The 15,348-nt window shown below is 31.1% G+C and overlaps 1 protein-coding gene across 1 annotated transcript in view; it reads right to left on the bottom strand.

Annotated features, from left to right (window-relative positions):
- Positions 1–15,348, bottom strand: part of LOC132730952 (uncharacterized) — an 83,111-nt gene that overhangs the window by 31,932 nt on the left and 35,831 nt on the right. The window contains exons 8-13 of the mRNA XM_060717036.1: positions 13,025–13,168; positions 9,428–9,571; positions 6,401–6,541; positions 3,802–3,942; positions 2,440–2,583; positions 1,262–1,399 (exon numbers count right to left, since the gene is read on the bottom strand). Coding sequence (XP_060573019.1) covers positions 1,262–1,399; positions 2,440–2,583; positions 3,802–3,942; positions 6,401–6,541; positions 9,428–9,571; positions 13,025–13,168 — 852 coding nt within the window. The remainder of the gene's footprint in view (positions 1–1,261; positions 1,400–2,439; positions 2,584–3,801; positions 3,943–6,400; positions 6,542–9,427; positions 9,572–13,024; positions 13,169–15,348) is intronic.

Genomic DNA, 15,348 nt, shown 5'->3' with positions numbered 1-15,348 from the left:
AATAAATTACATTATATAGAGGATATTTGTTTAGTTCAGTGTAAGATCGGAATATATTTCACCGAGTGAGCACCAAAAGGTATATTTCACGAGTGGCGCAGCCACGAGTGAAATATGAACTTTTAGTGTTCACAAGGTGAAATATATTTCCATCTTTCACTAAACTAAACAAATTTTCTTTTTATTATATGCAAATAAACGTTTTAAAAAGACATTTAAACTAATACTGAATGAAAAGCGCGCCAAATAATAACACAACGTGACGTCATTTACGACGTCACGTCATTATGTTGGTACCCAGTACTGTGCACGCTGGTATTTCACTGAAACAACGTAATGGGCTTAAATTCAAAACAGTGAAATTATCAAAGTGGTAATTTCACTGTTTCAAACAGTGAAATTACCAGTTTTACATCACTGATATATTTCTATAAACCACTCCAGTTACCGCACTGTGCATTTTTATGTATACGATTTAACTCTGACACTTTTTCAACAGAAAGGTCCCCAAACTAAGATACATAAAAAACATAAATCATCTAATGGATGATCACCGTGTAAGAAATAAAAGTTTTTTCTTTGATAAATGTGTAAAAGTTTTATTGATTTCACGGAATGACCGAATATTTTCATAGTGTACATTCTATCAAGCAAAAATTAATTAAGAATTTTAAACATATTTGCTAAATCAGCAGAAATGTTTGTCAACTTTTTTTTGATAAAGAAGTGTATGGTACAAAATCATTCTGCTCTCAATGCCCATTGTCTCACCTTGATTTCCTTTGTTTAATTTGAAATAAAGAATAATTTGTCAATTTTGAAAACAATTGATCAATTGTTGAAATAATTACAATGGATATTTTTTTTCAGATTTGCAAATAAATAACGACTATTATGTAACTAAATGATCAGTTTAAAGACATAAGAAAGTAATATATTTTAGAAGATTCTAGATTTTAGTTCGATTGTGTAGGAAACCATAAGCTTATAGACCTACCTCGAACCAACCAGTACTGAGCCATGTAAAGTGTCTTGCTCAAGGAAACAAGGGCTTGCCTCTGACGGGTTGTTAACCATGAGGCTAATGGTCATTAAATTATCAGTCCGACTTATTAAACACTCCGCCATGTCTTGACAATTTTAACAATCCTTTTCTTGATTCGTCTAAATAGAAATTTAAACATACTTCTCTAATCAATATATCAAAGATTGTCGTCTATAAAGAAACTACTAAATTGAAATCGTATATATAAAAACTCACTTCTTTCACACTTATTTCCTTGATAACCCGGCTTGCATCCATCATGACAATCGCCGCTGACATGATCACAAAAACCATATTTGCAAGTGGAAGCACAATCCTCTTTACATCCTGCACCGAACTTTCTAGGAGGACATTCTATTAGGTATAAAACAATACAAAACCATTAAACGGTAATTCTGTCTTCAGATAAGAAAACGGTATTATCCTCTTATTGGTCTAACAATGACATATGACAGACAGACAAAACAACAAGAACTACAAGAACAAAAAAGAAGAAACTCATTAACAGCGGTAGGTTATTCAGAAAATTGGATGGTGACTTCCATTTTATCCCATTTAATTTTGTTAACGTTTTAATTTTTTATCATGCACAAATTAAGAAAACTTCATAGCACTAGTTTTTTTTTCCATTATTACCTTTGTACTTAAATGCAGTACAAATTGTTAAAAGTAGCAATCTTTAAAAGAAAAATGAATTTTCTTCATTTTTTTCTTCGACAAAGTCTGGTGTCTTTTTCATGCAAACTAATTTTTAATAAGCGGAAAGAAAGCGAATAGTTGTTTTGTTGTTTTCCTTTTTTCGGCATTTAATCATACTTTTAATCAGCATGTCTCCAGATACTTGCTAATTTCATAAAAAATAAAATGTATTAAAAGAGTAAACATTTCTAAAAAACAATGACAGAAAGTTACACATTGCAAACTGCACATTCATTCTACGAAGATTTACAAAAATATGTCGGAATATGCTTTTAACAGCCATTAAACTACGCAAGCAGTAAGAGTATCGTGATAAATACCGCAAAATCAGCCATTTACTGCATATAACATGTAAACTACTTCTTGAATTGTATATATATTTACTTTCCTTAAAATCATTTTTTACATTCACGATATAGTTTTGCTATGTAGCATTACAGGTGTTTTCCATCCATCTTTATGTTTTATCAAGCACAATGAATAAAATGGCCGTAACAAGATAACATATTTGATACTTTATATAAACCTTTGAATGCTGTTATATTAATTGTATAAAGCTGACCTTACATTGTATGGTCACGTAAAAAAGTATAGTAAAATATTAAACAAAATGCTCATAAAAAAAGAAAAGATAAATCATTTTAAGTACGCTAATTAAAGTACGCTCATTCTATTAATCAATCAATCAAATTTACCATTGACACAACGTAGTCCAGTCCAACCTGACTGACAACCCATTTCGCAATATCCAGTAGTAGTATTACAGTTTCCGCTTCCACCCGCACAATGTTCACTACACGTTTCTCCACAGTTTCGACCATAAAAACCAGCATCACAGGCTAAATTCATCAAGATATTACAATGGCATATTTTACACATTTAAATTTATTACATGCTTTTTCATTAGACAATGAAAACATATTTTAACTATTTTAAAGTTAAGTTATTTAGTTTAATTTTCACAGTTGCCGGACTATTTGTTAATGCGGATGACAAGCACGTGTCATAAATAGAAGGACAATTGTGAAGAAACGCATATCGTCTTAAGGAACATATGAATGATTACGAGAAACAAATAGATGTATCCACATGTTAAAATGTGAAACCAAATTCAAGAAACATTACAAATGTTTTCAATTTGAAAATTGTGATGTCATCTTTGATGACGTCATGAAGAAAATCGCATGACGTTACGTAAAAATATTCGGTCAAATAATATATTTTGTTGGGGTTTACGTCGCAAAAACACAGTTAAGGGCATGTGGCGACTATCCGGCTTTATTGGAGGAAGACCTCAGGTGCCTTCCATACATTAACATAATGACACAAAACTACTAAATACCATGTAAAAATTTGAAATTGTGTTTGTTTTGCATGTAAAATTAAGAACGCCGCTCGTGAAAATATTGCAGCTAGTGTTCACTCTGTGAAATATATTTCATTATATTTGCTGAGTCGTATCTTTGTTGCATTTTTCTGGTCTTCAAGAACAAAGACGATGAGGACGAGTTCGATAGTCTTCCTTATATTATCTGTTCCCTTTTTTTTAAATGAACAGATGGATGTCGATTGTTTTTGACCAATATTTTTTACATTGGCCCCTCACAGACCAGACATATCACTATGTCCGTATTATGCATGTCAATCAGGCTTTGTAATTGAATTGGCAATTACCATACTTTTTTACAATTAGCAAAGGAACAGAACGATTTTTTTTAGAAAACTGAATATTTATTTCATTATGTTATAACTGGGTTTCTAACATGCATGTGATGTAGTCCATGTATGTGATGAAGAAATAACCGTGCACTGTACACACATTGTGCTAAAAAAGTCAAATGAATTAAGTTTCTGAATATATCTAAAAATATTTAAATAACGATTAAAATGTTTTAATTGATCAGAATATGCGATATTAATTTACGTGTGTATATTAGTATATCATTGAATTTTAGTGCAGATTTAAACCAGTTTATATATTAATAAACCAAACCCATCTGAACTTAGACAATATGAACTGGAAGATAACTCTCATAAATATTGAAACGAAATATTACCTTTTTCACACAATGGTGCCTTCCATCCATCCATGCATCCATGTGTGCATTTTCCATTAACCTTGTTACAGTATTCATTCCCGTTTTTACAATGGTCACTGCACTTCTTACAGTTCTGACCAAAATAACCACGATCACAAGCTGTATAATCAAATGAGATTGTATTTGTCAAATGATTGATAAAAGAGCAAATGCAGCATAATCTATAATAATCATTATAATTAACCACACAACAAAATCTCAACAAGAGTTATAACAATAATTTACAATCGACTTAAACATTCACACGCTTGAAGTTACAGGTCTTGTCTGTTCAGCAGCACAACCTGCCTCGGATTTCCTATCTATATATATATATATATATATATATATATATATATATATATATATATATATCATCAATAACAAATTTAATTGCTAATTTTCCATTTAAAACATGGATCCCACTTATAGTTCCTATACTGCTGATTAAAATGCATGATGTGAACAAATGTGATTAATAACCATTAGCGCAACTATTTTGTTAAATGTTATGTTTTATCTTAAAACATAAACAGTTATTACTTTTGTTTTTAAGGACGTTTTAGGGTAATTGTTATTTTAATACAAACACCACACTTATTGTTCATGCTATATGTATAATAACAATGTATAAATCAAAGGTTCCGCTAATAAGATATTTTGCTTGTCATCTTCTTTCACATAACGAATTTTTAAATACAGGTTTGCAAATTGTTCTGATATATTTACTCATAATGTAATTAATACTGTTATGTATGCAGCTTATTTGTGTAGAATGGTCTTTGGAATCCTGTTTTATCAATTGATAATTATATTTACATGAATTAGATTCTGGAGCATTGAACACACTTTAAGGAAGTTGTAAAATAGCATGGACAAGTCTCAAAAGCCTATACTTAGTCATTAAATTGTTCAGACACTCTAAGAGAATAACTAATGTTTCTTGAAACGACCAAAAATTGAAAAACATAGATTGTTTTTAAAAGACTGTCCTACGAACGCCGGGTTATTAAAATTTCTTGCAGATGATTGTCAGTGGTCCTACACAGATCATAATAGTTGCTGCTCGTTGAATATATTAATATGCCCAAAATGTCTTCAAGAGCAGTTTTGCATGTGGATATATGAAGTGACATTATAGGACTGTTATCAATCTACCAAAATTTGGTGATCCTGTGAATTCAATGAACTCATGCTATGTCTAATTCACTATATTAATGATTTTAATTTAAATAATAAATTAATTTCAACTTCGTTTTGCTACAAATAGGTCTTTATTTTGTTTAAATTTATAACAGATTTTTTGTAATCGAAAATAAATATAAAAATATAGAAAGATAAAAGGGAATTTCAACAGTCAAGAAAAATTCTCTTCACTGGAAGGTGAAACAATATCCTTTACTTTTTACTGTGAAATTATAAAGTATGATTCATAAATAAGTAACCTAGTTAAATCATAAATTTGACATTTGGTAATTTTACTTATATTTTATATCCGAAAAAATGATCGTGACAAAATTAAATTCTGACATGTCTGCTCGTTTAGCTCAATAGGGAAAGCATCGGGTAACAAATGTAAGGATTTTTCGTTAAATCGTCAGACAAGGTGTATTTCTTATTGACATTGAGTCTAGTGGTCATTTGCCTGTAATTGCTGATTCAGAAATAATGCAGGATAAGTATTCGACAAAATTTAAAAAACATGCTTAGAAAGGAAATTATCTTTAAAGTACGTTAATCTTAATCATCATTGGAATTTGCATTTGATACAACGTGGCTGAATCCAACCTGGTTTACAACCATATTTAAAATGTCCATTAGTATGATTACACTTTGTGTTTTCACCTTCACAATGTTGACTACACGTGCCTTCACAGCTGTTCCTGTCGAAACCAGCTTCGCAGTCTTGAGTTAACAAAATATTGTTTTAACACATTTCAGGTATTTAAGTAAAATTCAAATGACTATTTGTGAAAGACTGGACAATCCAAATTGACAAAACTTAAGGTTTTCTTACTTTTAATTGAATGAGAAAGGGCAATTAGTTTTACTAATATATTTTTTACTTCGGAAATCAAATATTAATTCCATGTATCATGTAAGAAATTGATGTTTAAATATTGTCATACTAAATTTTAAAGCCTGCCTTCACTTCACAGCTATTGCTGTTACTCATGCAAAAAATAAAAACATTCACTATTATAATTTATTTTACATTTATGTCAAGATAAAAAAAAATCCCAAAATAAGTTTTTCTGTTACTGTTTTCATTATTATTTTAATTCAAACATCGATGCAAACTGTTTCGGGACCTTTTTATTTTTCATTATTTTCTCATAATAATAGTGCTATAAAACAATATCGTTTGGTATAAAATATAGTATAACAATTCTTAAATGAAACACATAAATGAAATAACAAATTTAACTTGTTTTTCAACAGCTAAAATAATAAACAAAATCTCAATCATACCAGAAAGGGTTCACGTATTTTTGCATCCTATGACAATAATGATTAAGTTAAACTAAAACAATTTGACTTTAAAACATGACTTGAAAAGAAATCTACAAATTATTACTTTTACAGTATGGTTCCTTCCATCCACGTGCGCATCCATTTGTGCAAGTTCCATATACTGCGTTGCAGTATGTATTCCCATGATTACAATGGTAGCTGCATCTTTGAGTACAGTTTTGACCATAATAACCATTATCACAAACTGAATAATAAATATGATAGTATTCTGTTCGCTAGAACATATTTGGTATATAGAGTATATTGAATTAGTGTAGGTTTAATACTGAATTTATTGTACGGATTGAAAAAAATTAGTAGGCGAGCATAGTACCATCTTATTCAATGAGTTCATTTAATTTAGAAAAAAGCTACACCAAAAAATATTGTATTATCAAAAGTTAAGAAATATTAATCGTTTACGGTAAAAAGTACTTTTTATTGGTCGTTAACATTAAGCACGTCTGTACGATATGTTTTTGACGTCATGTCAAAATATATGCATGGCCGTACAATAACATTTTACGGAATCACAAATGAGGCACGAGTGTGTTATACAAGAGGGCCAAGATGGCCCTAGATCGCTCACCTGACCCATCGAACTCATCCGAGCAATTAGTTAGACAAGCATCCTGATCAAGTTTAATGACAACTGTTTCAAAAATGTTATCACTAGAATGTTTACAAGATTTTCCCATATTGTTTTTGACCCCAGGTGAGCCATATTCGAATTTGACATAGAAATCATCAAAAGAAACTTTCAGACAAATTTCCAAGATATATGGACCAAAACAGTAGCCGCTTGAGTCTTAAAGAGATTTTCTTTTTTTAGCTCCTTCTTTTTCATCCGAGATGACCAATGTTAAAACTCACCCGAGTAATTACCTAGACAAACATCCTGTCAAAGTTTGATGATGATTGAGGCAGAAATGTGACCAATGTTAACGTACAATTGTGGACGGACAACGAACGACGTACGACGGACATTCAACGATCCTAAAAGCTCACCCTGAGCTTGCTCAGGTGAGCTACAAAACCTATAATTAACATGATAGTTAACTAGTTAACTATACAGTATGATTTAAAGGCTATTAAAACAATTCACAATCGATATTAATGTTTTTAAATTCACACGTTGGTCCTGATGTTATAGCAGCACAACCGGACAGAAATATCCTTTTTATAGTATTCCATCAAAAAAAAAATTGTTACTAATTATCTCCTACAGCTGCTTACACCATATATAATGCATTGATTTGAACAAGGATGATTTGTGCAATCAATCCCCTTGCTAAAAAGTTTGATTTTATTATTAAACAGCACAATTGTTTTAGTTAAAATGTAGGGTAAATGTACCTTCAATTTAAATACTACTCATTGTTCATGCCATGTGTATGGTAACAAAATATAAATCAAAGTTTCAAAAAAATATATATGGGCTTCCCATTATACTTCAATTTTTTTTTTTTAAATTTGGGTAATTTTATTGTTTTGACTGATTGTCTCTTAAGATTATGAATACTAAAGGTGTCAAAGCCACACTTTTTATGTACTGTAAAGGTTTTATGCAACTCAGTTTATATCATATGAAAAAGAAATAGTATGGACTTGATTGGACTTAGAATTTGTAGCTTGTGAACCTAATCTTTAATGAAAAGGTGCAAATCGATCCTCTGTATTGACAATCATTTATCGTGTTTGTGTAAAACTAATCAGCACCTAATCAGAATCTGTAAGTCTGAGGTAACATTGCATGTGCATGTAAAAAACTAGAGTTAAATATTTAACAAAATGCCCGCCATGAAATAATTTCGCTTTAAAATACATTAATTCTTTTTATCAAACTATTACATCCCCCGGTACAACGTGGTGTTATTCAACCTGGTTTACAGACCATTTCACAATCTCAAGAAGGATCAAAGTTTCTGTTTCCACTACGGTGTTCCGTTAGGGCCAGTGCGTTTTCTCTGAGAAAGGAAGACGCGAATATGACAGTACGATGATGACTGTACGTCAGTACGTTATGACAGTACGACAGTCAATGGTGACAATACGACAGTACAAAGGACCCTTAACACTGTGCAGCTAGTGTTTACTCTGTGAAATATATTTGAATCTTTAGCTGAGCTGTATCTTCATTGCATTTTGCTGTTTGTGGTCTTCAAGAACAATGACGATGAGGACAGGCTCGAAAGTCTTCGTAATATTTTCTGTTACCTGGTATTTTTAAATGAAGAGCTGAGTGCCCATGGTTTTTGACCAATATTTTTTACAATGGCCCCACACAGACATATCGATATATCCTTATTATGCATGTCAATCAGGCATTGTTATTGGATTGGCAATTACCACATAGGAACAGAACGATTTTTAAAGATCCTGTATGTTCTGTGATTGATATTGTTACTGTGTGTATACAGCACTTGCAAAAAATTATATATGTATTTAATTATGCAAATAAAACATCAAAGAATATGTAAAATGTGTACTGCAAATATTTGTGCACATTATATTTAATTAATAAATTACATGCATTTATTTCTGATTGGAAAATTTGACTTATAATTTGTAGAAAATAAATTTCTAATAACGTCCCTTTTTTACATGAAATGTTAAATTAGGTAATATCTTTATAAATAATACTTATTTGAACTTACAATATTGACAAATCTTAATTTGAGCATCATATTTATGGAAAAAAAACATGAAAAAATTAAGCTACAGGATCTTTAAATAAACTGGATATTTACTACAGTATGTTATAACTGAGTTTCTAACATGCAAGTGGTGTAGGTTTTGTAAGTGATGAAGAAATAACCGTGCACTGCACACACATTGTGCTATTAAAGTCAAATAAATTAAGTTATAAATATATCTAACACTATTTAAATGTAGATTAAAATGTTTTAATTGATCATAATTTGCGATATTTATTTCCTAGTGTATATTAGTACATGTATATCAGTGAATTTAAGCCCCTGCTGGCGTGCAGTTTTAAACCAGTATATATAAATAAACCAACCAAACCCATCTGCACCTAGACAATATGAACTGGAATATAAATCTCATAAATATTGAAACGAAATATTACCTTGGTCACACAATGGTGCCTTCCACCCATCCATGCATCCATATGTGCAGTTTCCGTTAACCGTGTTGCAGTATGTATTCCCGTGTTTACAATGGTCACTGCACTTCTTAATACAGTTCTTACCATAATGGCCAAAATTGCAAGCTGTATAATAAATAAGATTGTATTTGTCAAATGTTTGCAAAAGCAAATACAGTGTAAAACTCTAATATATATTATAATTAACAGAATAAATTCTCATCTAGAGGTTATAGCAAAATTTACTATTGATTTAAATGTTAACACACTTTGGTCTTGTATATCCAGCAGCACAACATGACTGAGATATCCGATTTATAGATATTCATCAATAACAAAGAGAATTGCTACATTTTCCCTTTGAAATATGGATTCAACTAATAATCCCTATACTGCTGATTAAAAATGCATTGATGTGAACAAGTGTGATTAATAAATAGATTAATAACCATTAGTGAAACTCTTTTGTCAAAGTCGTGTCTTTCACTTAAAACATACAAACATTACATCATATTGTTCTATAGGGCTGTTAAAGGGTTAATGTACTTTCAATACAAAAACCACACATTGTTCATGATATGTGTATTATAACAAAATATGATAATATGTTTCCTTCAAAAAGATATTTTGCTTTTCATTATCCTTCACATTTATAACTTTCAAATACTGGTTTGCAAATTGTTTTGATAGATTCACTCATAATGTTATGAATACTATTATGTGCGCAGCATATTAATGCATAATTTTCTTGTTTTGTATTTAAGGTGCTGTTTCATTGTTTGCTAGTTATATGTACCTTTAGAAGATTCTGGAGCATTGTGGACACTTAATGAAAGTTTTAAAATAACACTGAAACGTCTTGAGTGTTTGTTGCCTGATAAAATTTTCTGGAAAAAGATAATCCTAGAATTGAGCATATATATGGTATTGTGATGCTCAGGCTGTATGATCAATGCGCTGAAACATTTATTCATTTTCCGACTTTGGTTACGAATATTTGTGAGTACGTAACGTTGCATTGTTTTGATGATTACTATCAATTTAACTGCTTTTTTCTTATATTATTATGATTTTTAGATGCCATTTGTATATATAAATGTTTATTATCTATTCTGAAATGCTGACATTAATTTATTTTCATGTAATCTTGCTTAATATTTCTGAAATTGCCACTGGTCGGCCATTTTGAATATTGATGTGATGACGTCACAGGGTACTATAAATAATGCGCGTTAGCATATCGTTGCCATCCATCTTATATCAGGTCGTCTGACTTTTGAGTTGACAAATGTAGATGAATAAGTGACCTAAAATGGATCTGATGCAGGTGAATTTCACTTGTTGGTATTGTTAACATGTTATATTTACATTGCCAGTGTAGAGAACTGTTGTTCCAGAATGGTTCATACCAAATCTGGTATAATACCCAATCTGGTATAGTACCCAATCTGGTAACTACCAGATCTGGTATCTCATTGATTATATTGTACCAAACCTGGTACTTGTTTACTGAATCTGGCCAGCTTTATTATAGACTTTAGGCATCCATGATAACCGCCGTAAGAACACATCGGCGGATGTTTCTAAAATAAATTTTTACCATTTCATGTTTAAATGTTGAATTCTGCTTAAGCCGGTGCTAGGGGACGTGGACGGTAGTTTGCACTTTACAGTACCGTCCATGAACGGGACCTGTAACTTTTTCAATTATGTTGTGTTGGACTTTCTTTAGGGATTCTTATTTTCTCTATTTTATGTATATTTAAACAATTAGATCTATATTATATTTTAATTAAAAGAGTTTAAGCTACAGAATGTCTTACATGTATGTGTTCATTTTATAATTTGTGCTTGGGCCGTGTAAAACGAACCCTGAGTTAATGTGAGGCTTCGGTGTTCCGTTAGGTACAGCGCGTTTTGTCTAAGAACGAAAAACGCGAACAGGTGAGTACGATGGTGACTGTACGTCAGTACGTTGTGACAGTACGACAGTACGATGCTGACAGTACGGTAGTACGATAGTGACAATACGACAGTACGATTAAGATACACGACAGTACAATGGTAACAGTCCATCGTACTGTACTGTCACCATCCTACTGTCGTACTGTTACCATCGTACTGTTGAACTGTCACAATCGAACGTATTGTTGTATTATCAGCATCGTACTATTGTACTGACCCTATCGTACTGCCGCCTTCTTGTAAAGCATAATTAAATAAAAACATAGAAGAAAACGTTTACTGTGCCATAAATTCACATTTTGACAATAGCTTGACATACACGTAAATTCTTGTGTTATTGAGAGTAGTTTAAATTTGTAGTTGATAAAAATTATCCAGGTCTTTTGAGAAAATACTATATTTCACAAGTCAGTCAAATACAAAATTTCTAGATTAGGCCTATTTGTTGAAATACAAATTATGACGACACAGGTGTACATTTTTATCTTTAAGCTCTTTATTTATGTATATAGATTTTGATTCTGTTAACTTTCGATTTTCTTGATAGCTGATCTTAATTGTTTGAAGAATAAAGATATTTTTATGAAACGCCGGTATAAGTTGGTTTAAGTTCGTAGCTTTGCAAGCCATTTGAAGGAAATGTTTGCCAGACATGAAGGCAATAGTACGACGGTGTCAATACGACAGTTCGAGGGTGACAGTACGACAGTACGATCGTGACGCTACCACAGTTCGATGGTGACAGTACATTAATACGATTCCGACAGTGCGACAGCACGATGGTGACAATACGACAGTACAATGGTGTCACTACGACAATACGATGGTGACAATACAATGGTGACACTACGACAGTACGATGGTGACAATACAATGGTGACACTATGACAGTACGATGATGACAATACAATGATGACACTACGACAGTACGATGGTGACAATACAACATTACGACGGACCGTCACCATAGTGCAGCTAGTGTTTACTCTGTGAAATATATTTTAATCTTTAGCTCCGCTGTATCTTCTTTACATTTTGTTGTTTGTGGTCTCCAAGAACAATGAAGATGAGGACAGGTTCGATAGTCTTCCTTATATTATCTGTCACCTGTGTTTTTAAATGAACAGCAGAATGCTGATGGTTTTTGACCAATATTCTTTACATTGGCCCCTCACAGATATATCAATATATCCGTATTATGCATGTCAATCAGGCTTTGTCATTGAATTGGCAATTACCATTTTTTTACAATTAGCAAAGGAACAGAACGATTTTTTTTAGAAAACTGAATATTCACTACAGTATGTTATAACTGGGTTTCTAACATGCATGTGATGTTGCTTTTGTAAGTGATGAAGAAATAGCATGGCACTGCGCACACAATGCGCTTGTTAGAGTCAAATAAATTATGATTATCAATATATCTAAAATATTTGAATAACGATTAAAATGTTTTAATTGATCAGAATTTGTGATAATTATTTCCGTGTGTATATAAGTATATCAGTGAATTTAAGCCCCTGCTAGCGTGCAGTTTTAAACCAGTAAATATAAATAATTCAAACCCATCTGAACTGGAATATAAATCTCATAAATATTGAAACGAAATATTACCTTGGTCACACAATGGTGCCTTCCACCCATCCATGCATCCATGTGTGCAGTTTCCGTCAACCGTGTTGCAGTATGTATTCCCGTGTTTACAATGGTCACTGCACTTCTTAATACAGTTCTTACCATAATGGCCAAAATTGCAAGCTGTATAATAAATAAGACTGTATTTGTCAAATGTTTGCAAAAGCATTTACATTGTAAACTCTAATATATATTACAATTAACAGTGCAGAATAAATTCTTATCAAGAGGTTATAGCAATATGTTTCACCGAAAAAGATATTTTGCTTGTCATTATCCTTCACACTTATAACTTTCAAATACGGGTTTGCAAATTGTTTTGATAGATTCACTCATAATGTTATGAATAATTTTATGTGCGCAGCATAATTATGCATTATGTTCTTGCTTTGTATTTAATGTGCTGTTTCATTGTTTGCTAGTTATATGTACATTTGAGCATTATGGACACTTAAAGAAAGTTATAAAAATAGCACTGAAAAGTCTTGAGTGTTGTTGCCTGATAAAATATTCTGAAAAAATGGTGTAGCACACTTATAAGGCTATATTTGGTGACCTTTGGTGATCTTTGGTGACACTCATAAATACTGAAATTACAGATTTACATTTCAATTATTTCTGGAGTTGACTGTGTTGATTATCAAAATCATAAATGCTCAAATTAAAAAGAATTAAAAAGAACATAAACCAGAATTGGACTTATTCAAAATATTGGAAATTTTATGAAATAAATTTTGTTAATTTTTTCCTTATGCCTGGCTCGAAACATTACGATCTTATGAATATTTTTTTTAAACTTTTACAGCTTTGGATCAAAAGAATTATGGTCGATTCCGAAAAGAGTTTTAACATTGAATGTCTCAATCATTTAACACACATACATACGGTACGTCAACTGAAACCAAATATTTTCAGCTATTTCAAGTGCGGGTTTATCCGTATAGCAATGACTGCATGTATGCGCCAAGCGATTTAAGCTTACTTCATCCATCCTCCCTTCATATAAGCATTTTGGAATTTTACTTTTATTCAAACAATAGTTATTGCAAAAGAGAATAGCTTCATACACTTTAATGCAGACTTTACGAACAAATACAACATTGCTGTTGTATAGATTTAAGTGATTAGAAGAAAAATTGTATAAAGTTTAGATGTATTTAACTCGGCTTATGTAATTTTTAAAAAGAAGCAATTTAGACTGAATTGGAATAAGACTTTGTAAATTAGGTTATGGACTTTTTTAATAAAAAAGTGCAAATCGATGCATTATGCTGTTAATTTTTTGTGTGTATAATTTGTAAAATTTATTGTATTTGAATTTGGATTGAAAAATATCTTATCACCTAGCAATAAAAGTGTTCAAAGACTCTTAGAGAATAACTAAGGTTTTCTTGGCGAAATCCTGTCGGTATGATTATTTTTTTAAATAGTTCTTTTCTTTACAATTCCCATACTTTACAATAAGCAAAGGAACAGAACGATTTTTAATTTAACTGAATATTCACTTCAATATGCTACAACCGGGTTTCAGACAATAAAGTTATGTACGTTTTGTAAGTGATGAAGAAATAACCTTGCAGTGCACACACACATTGCGCTATAAGAGTCAAATATATTTAATTAAGTTGATAAATATATCTTAAAATATTTAAATAACGTTTAGAATGCTTTAATTGATTAGAATTTGCGATATTAATTTCCGTGTATATATTAGTATATCAGTAAATTTAAGGCCGCGCAGGAGTGAAGTTTATACCAGTACATTATATAAACCAAACCCAACTTATACAATATGAACTGGAAGATAAATCTCATAAATATTGAAACGAAATATTACCTTGGTCACACAATAGTGATAAATTAATTTCAACTTCGTTTTGCTACAATCAAGTATATGTTTAAATTAGTAACAGATTATTTGTAAGCGAAAATAAATATATGGAAAGATAAAGGGGTATTTCAACAGTTAAGAAAAATTATCTTTATTGGAAAGTGAAACAATATCCTTTGACGTTTTACTGTGAAATTATAATTCACAAATAAGTAACCAAGTAAAATAAAAAATTTGATATTTGGTAATTTTAATTATATTTAATATCTGAAAAATGATTGTGACAAAATGAAATATTCATATGCTTACATGTCTTTCTCTTTAGCTCAATAGGGAAAGCATCGGGTCAGTAATATTAAATCGTCAGACAAGGCGTTATTAAGTCTAGTTGCCATTTGCCTCTTACTGCTGACTCAGAAATAATGCAGGATAAGTATCCGATAAAATAATAAAAATGCAAAGAAAGTTAAAT

This window comes from Ruditapes philippinarum, unplaced genomic scaffold, assembly GCF_026571515.1.
Source record: "Ruditapes philippinarum isolate M1 unplaced genomic scaffold, ASM2657151v2 ctg438_1_1_1_1, whole genome shotgun sequence".
NCBI lineage: Eukaryota > Metazoa > Mollusca > Bivalvia > Venerida > Veneridae > Ruditapes > Ruditapes philippinarum.
The sequence above is the reverse complement of the archived record's forward strand: the minus strand, read 5'-3'. Positions and strand labels throughout refer to the sequence as shown.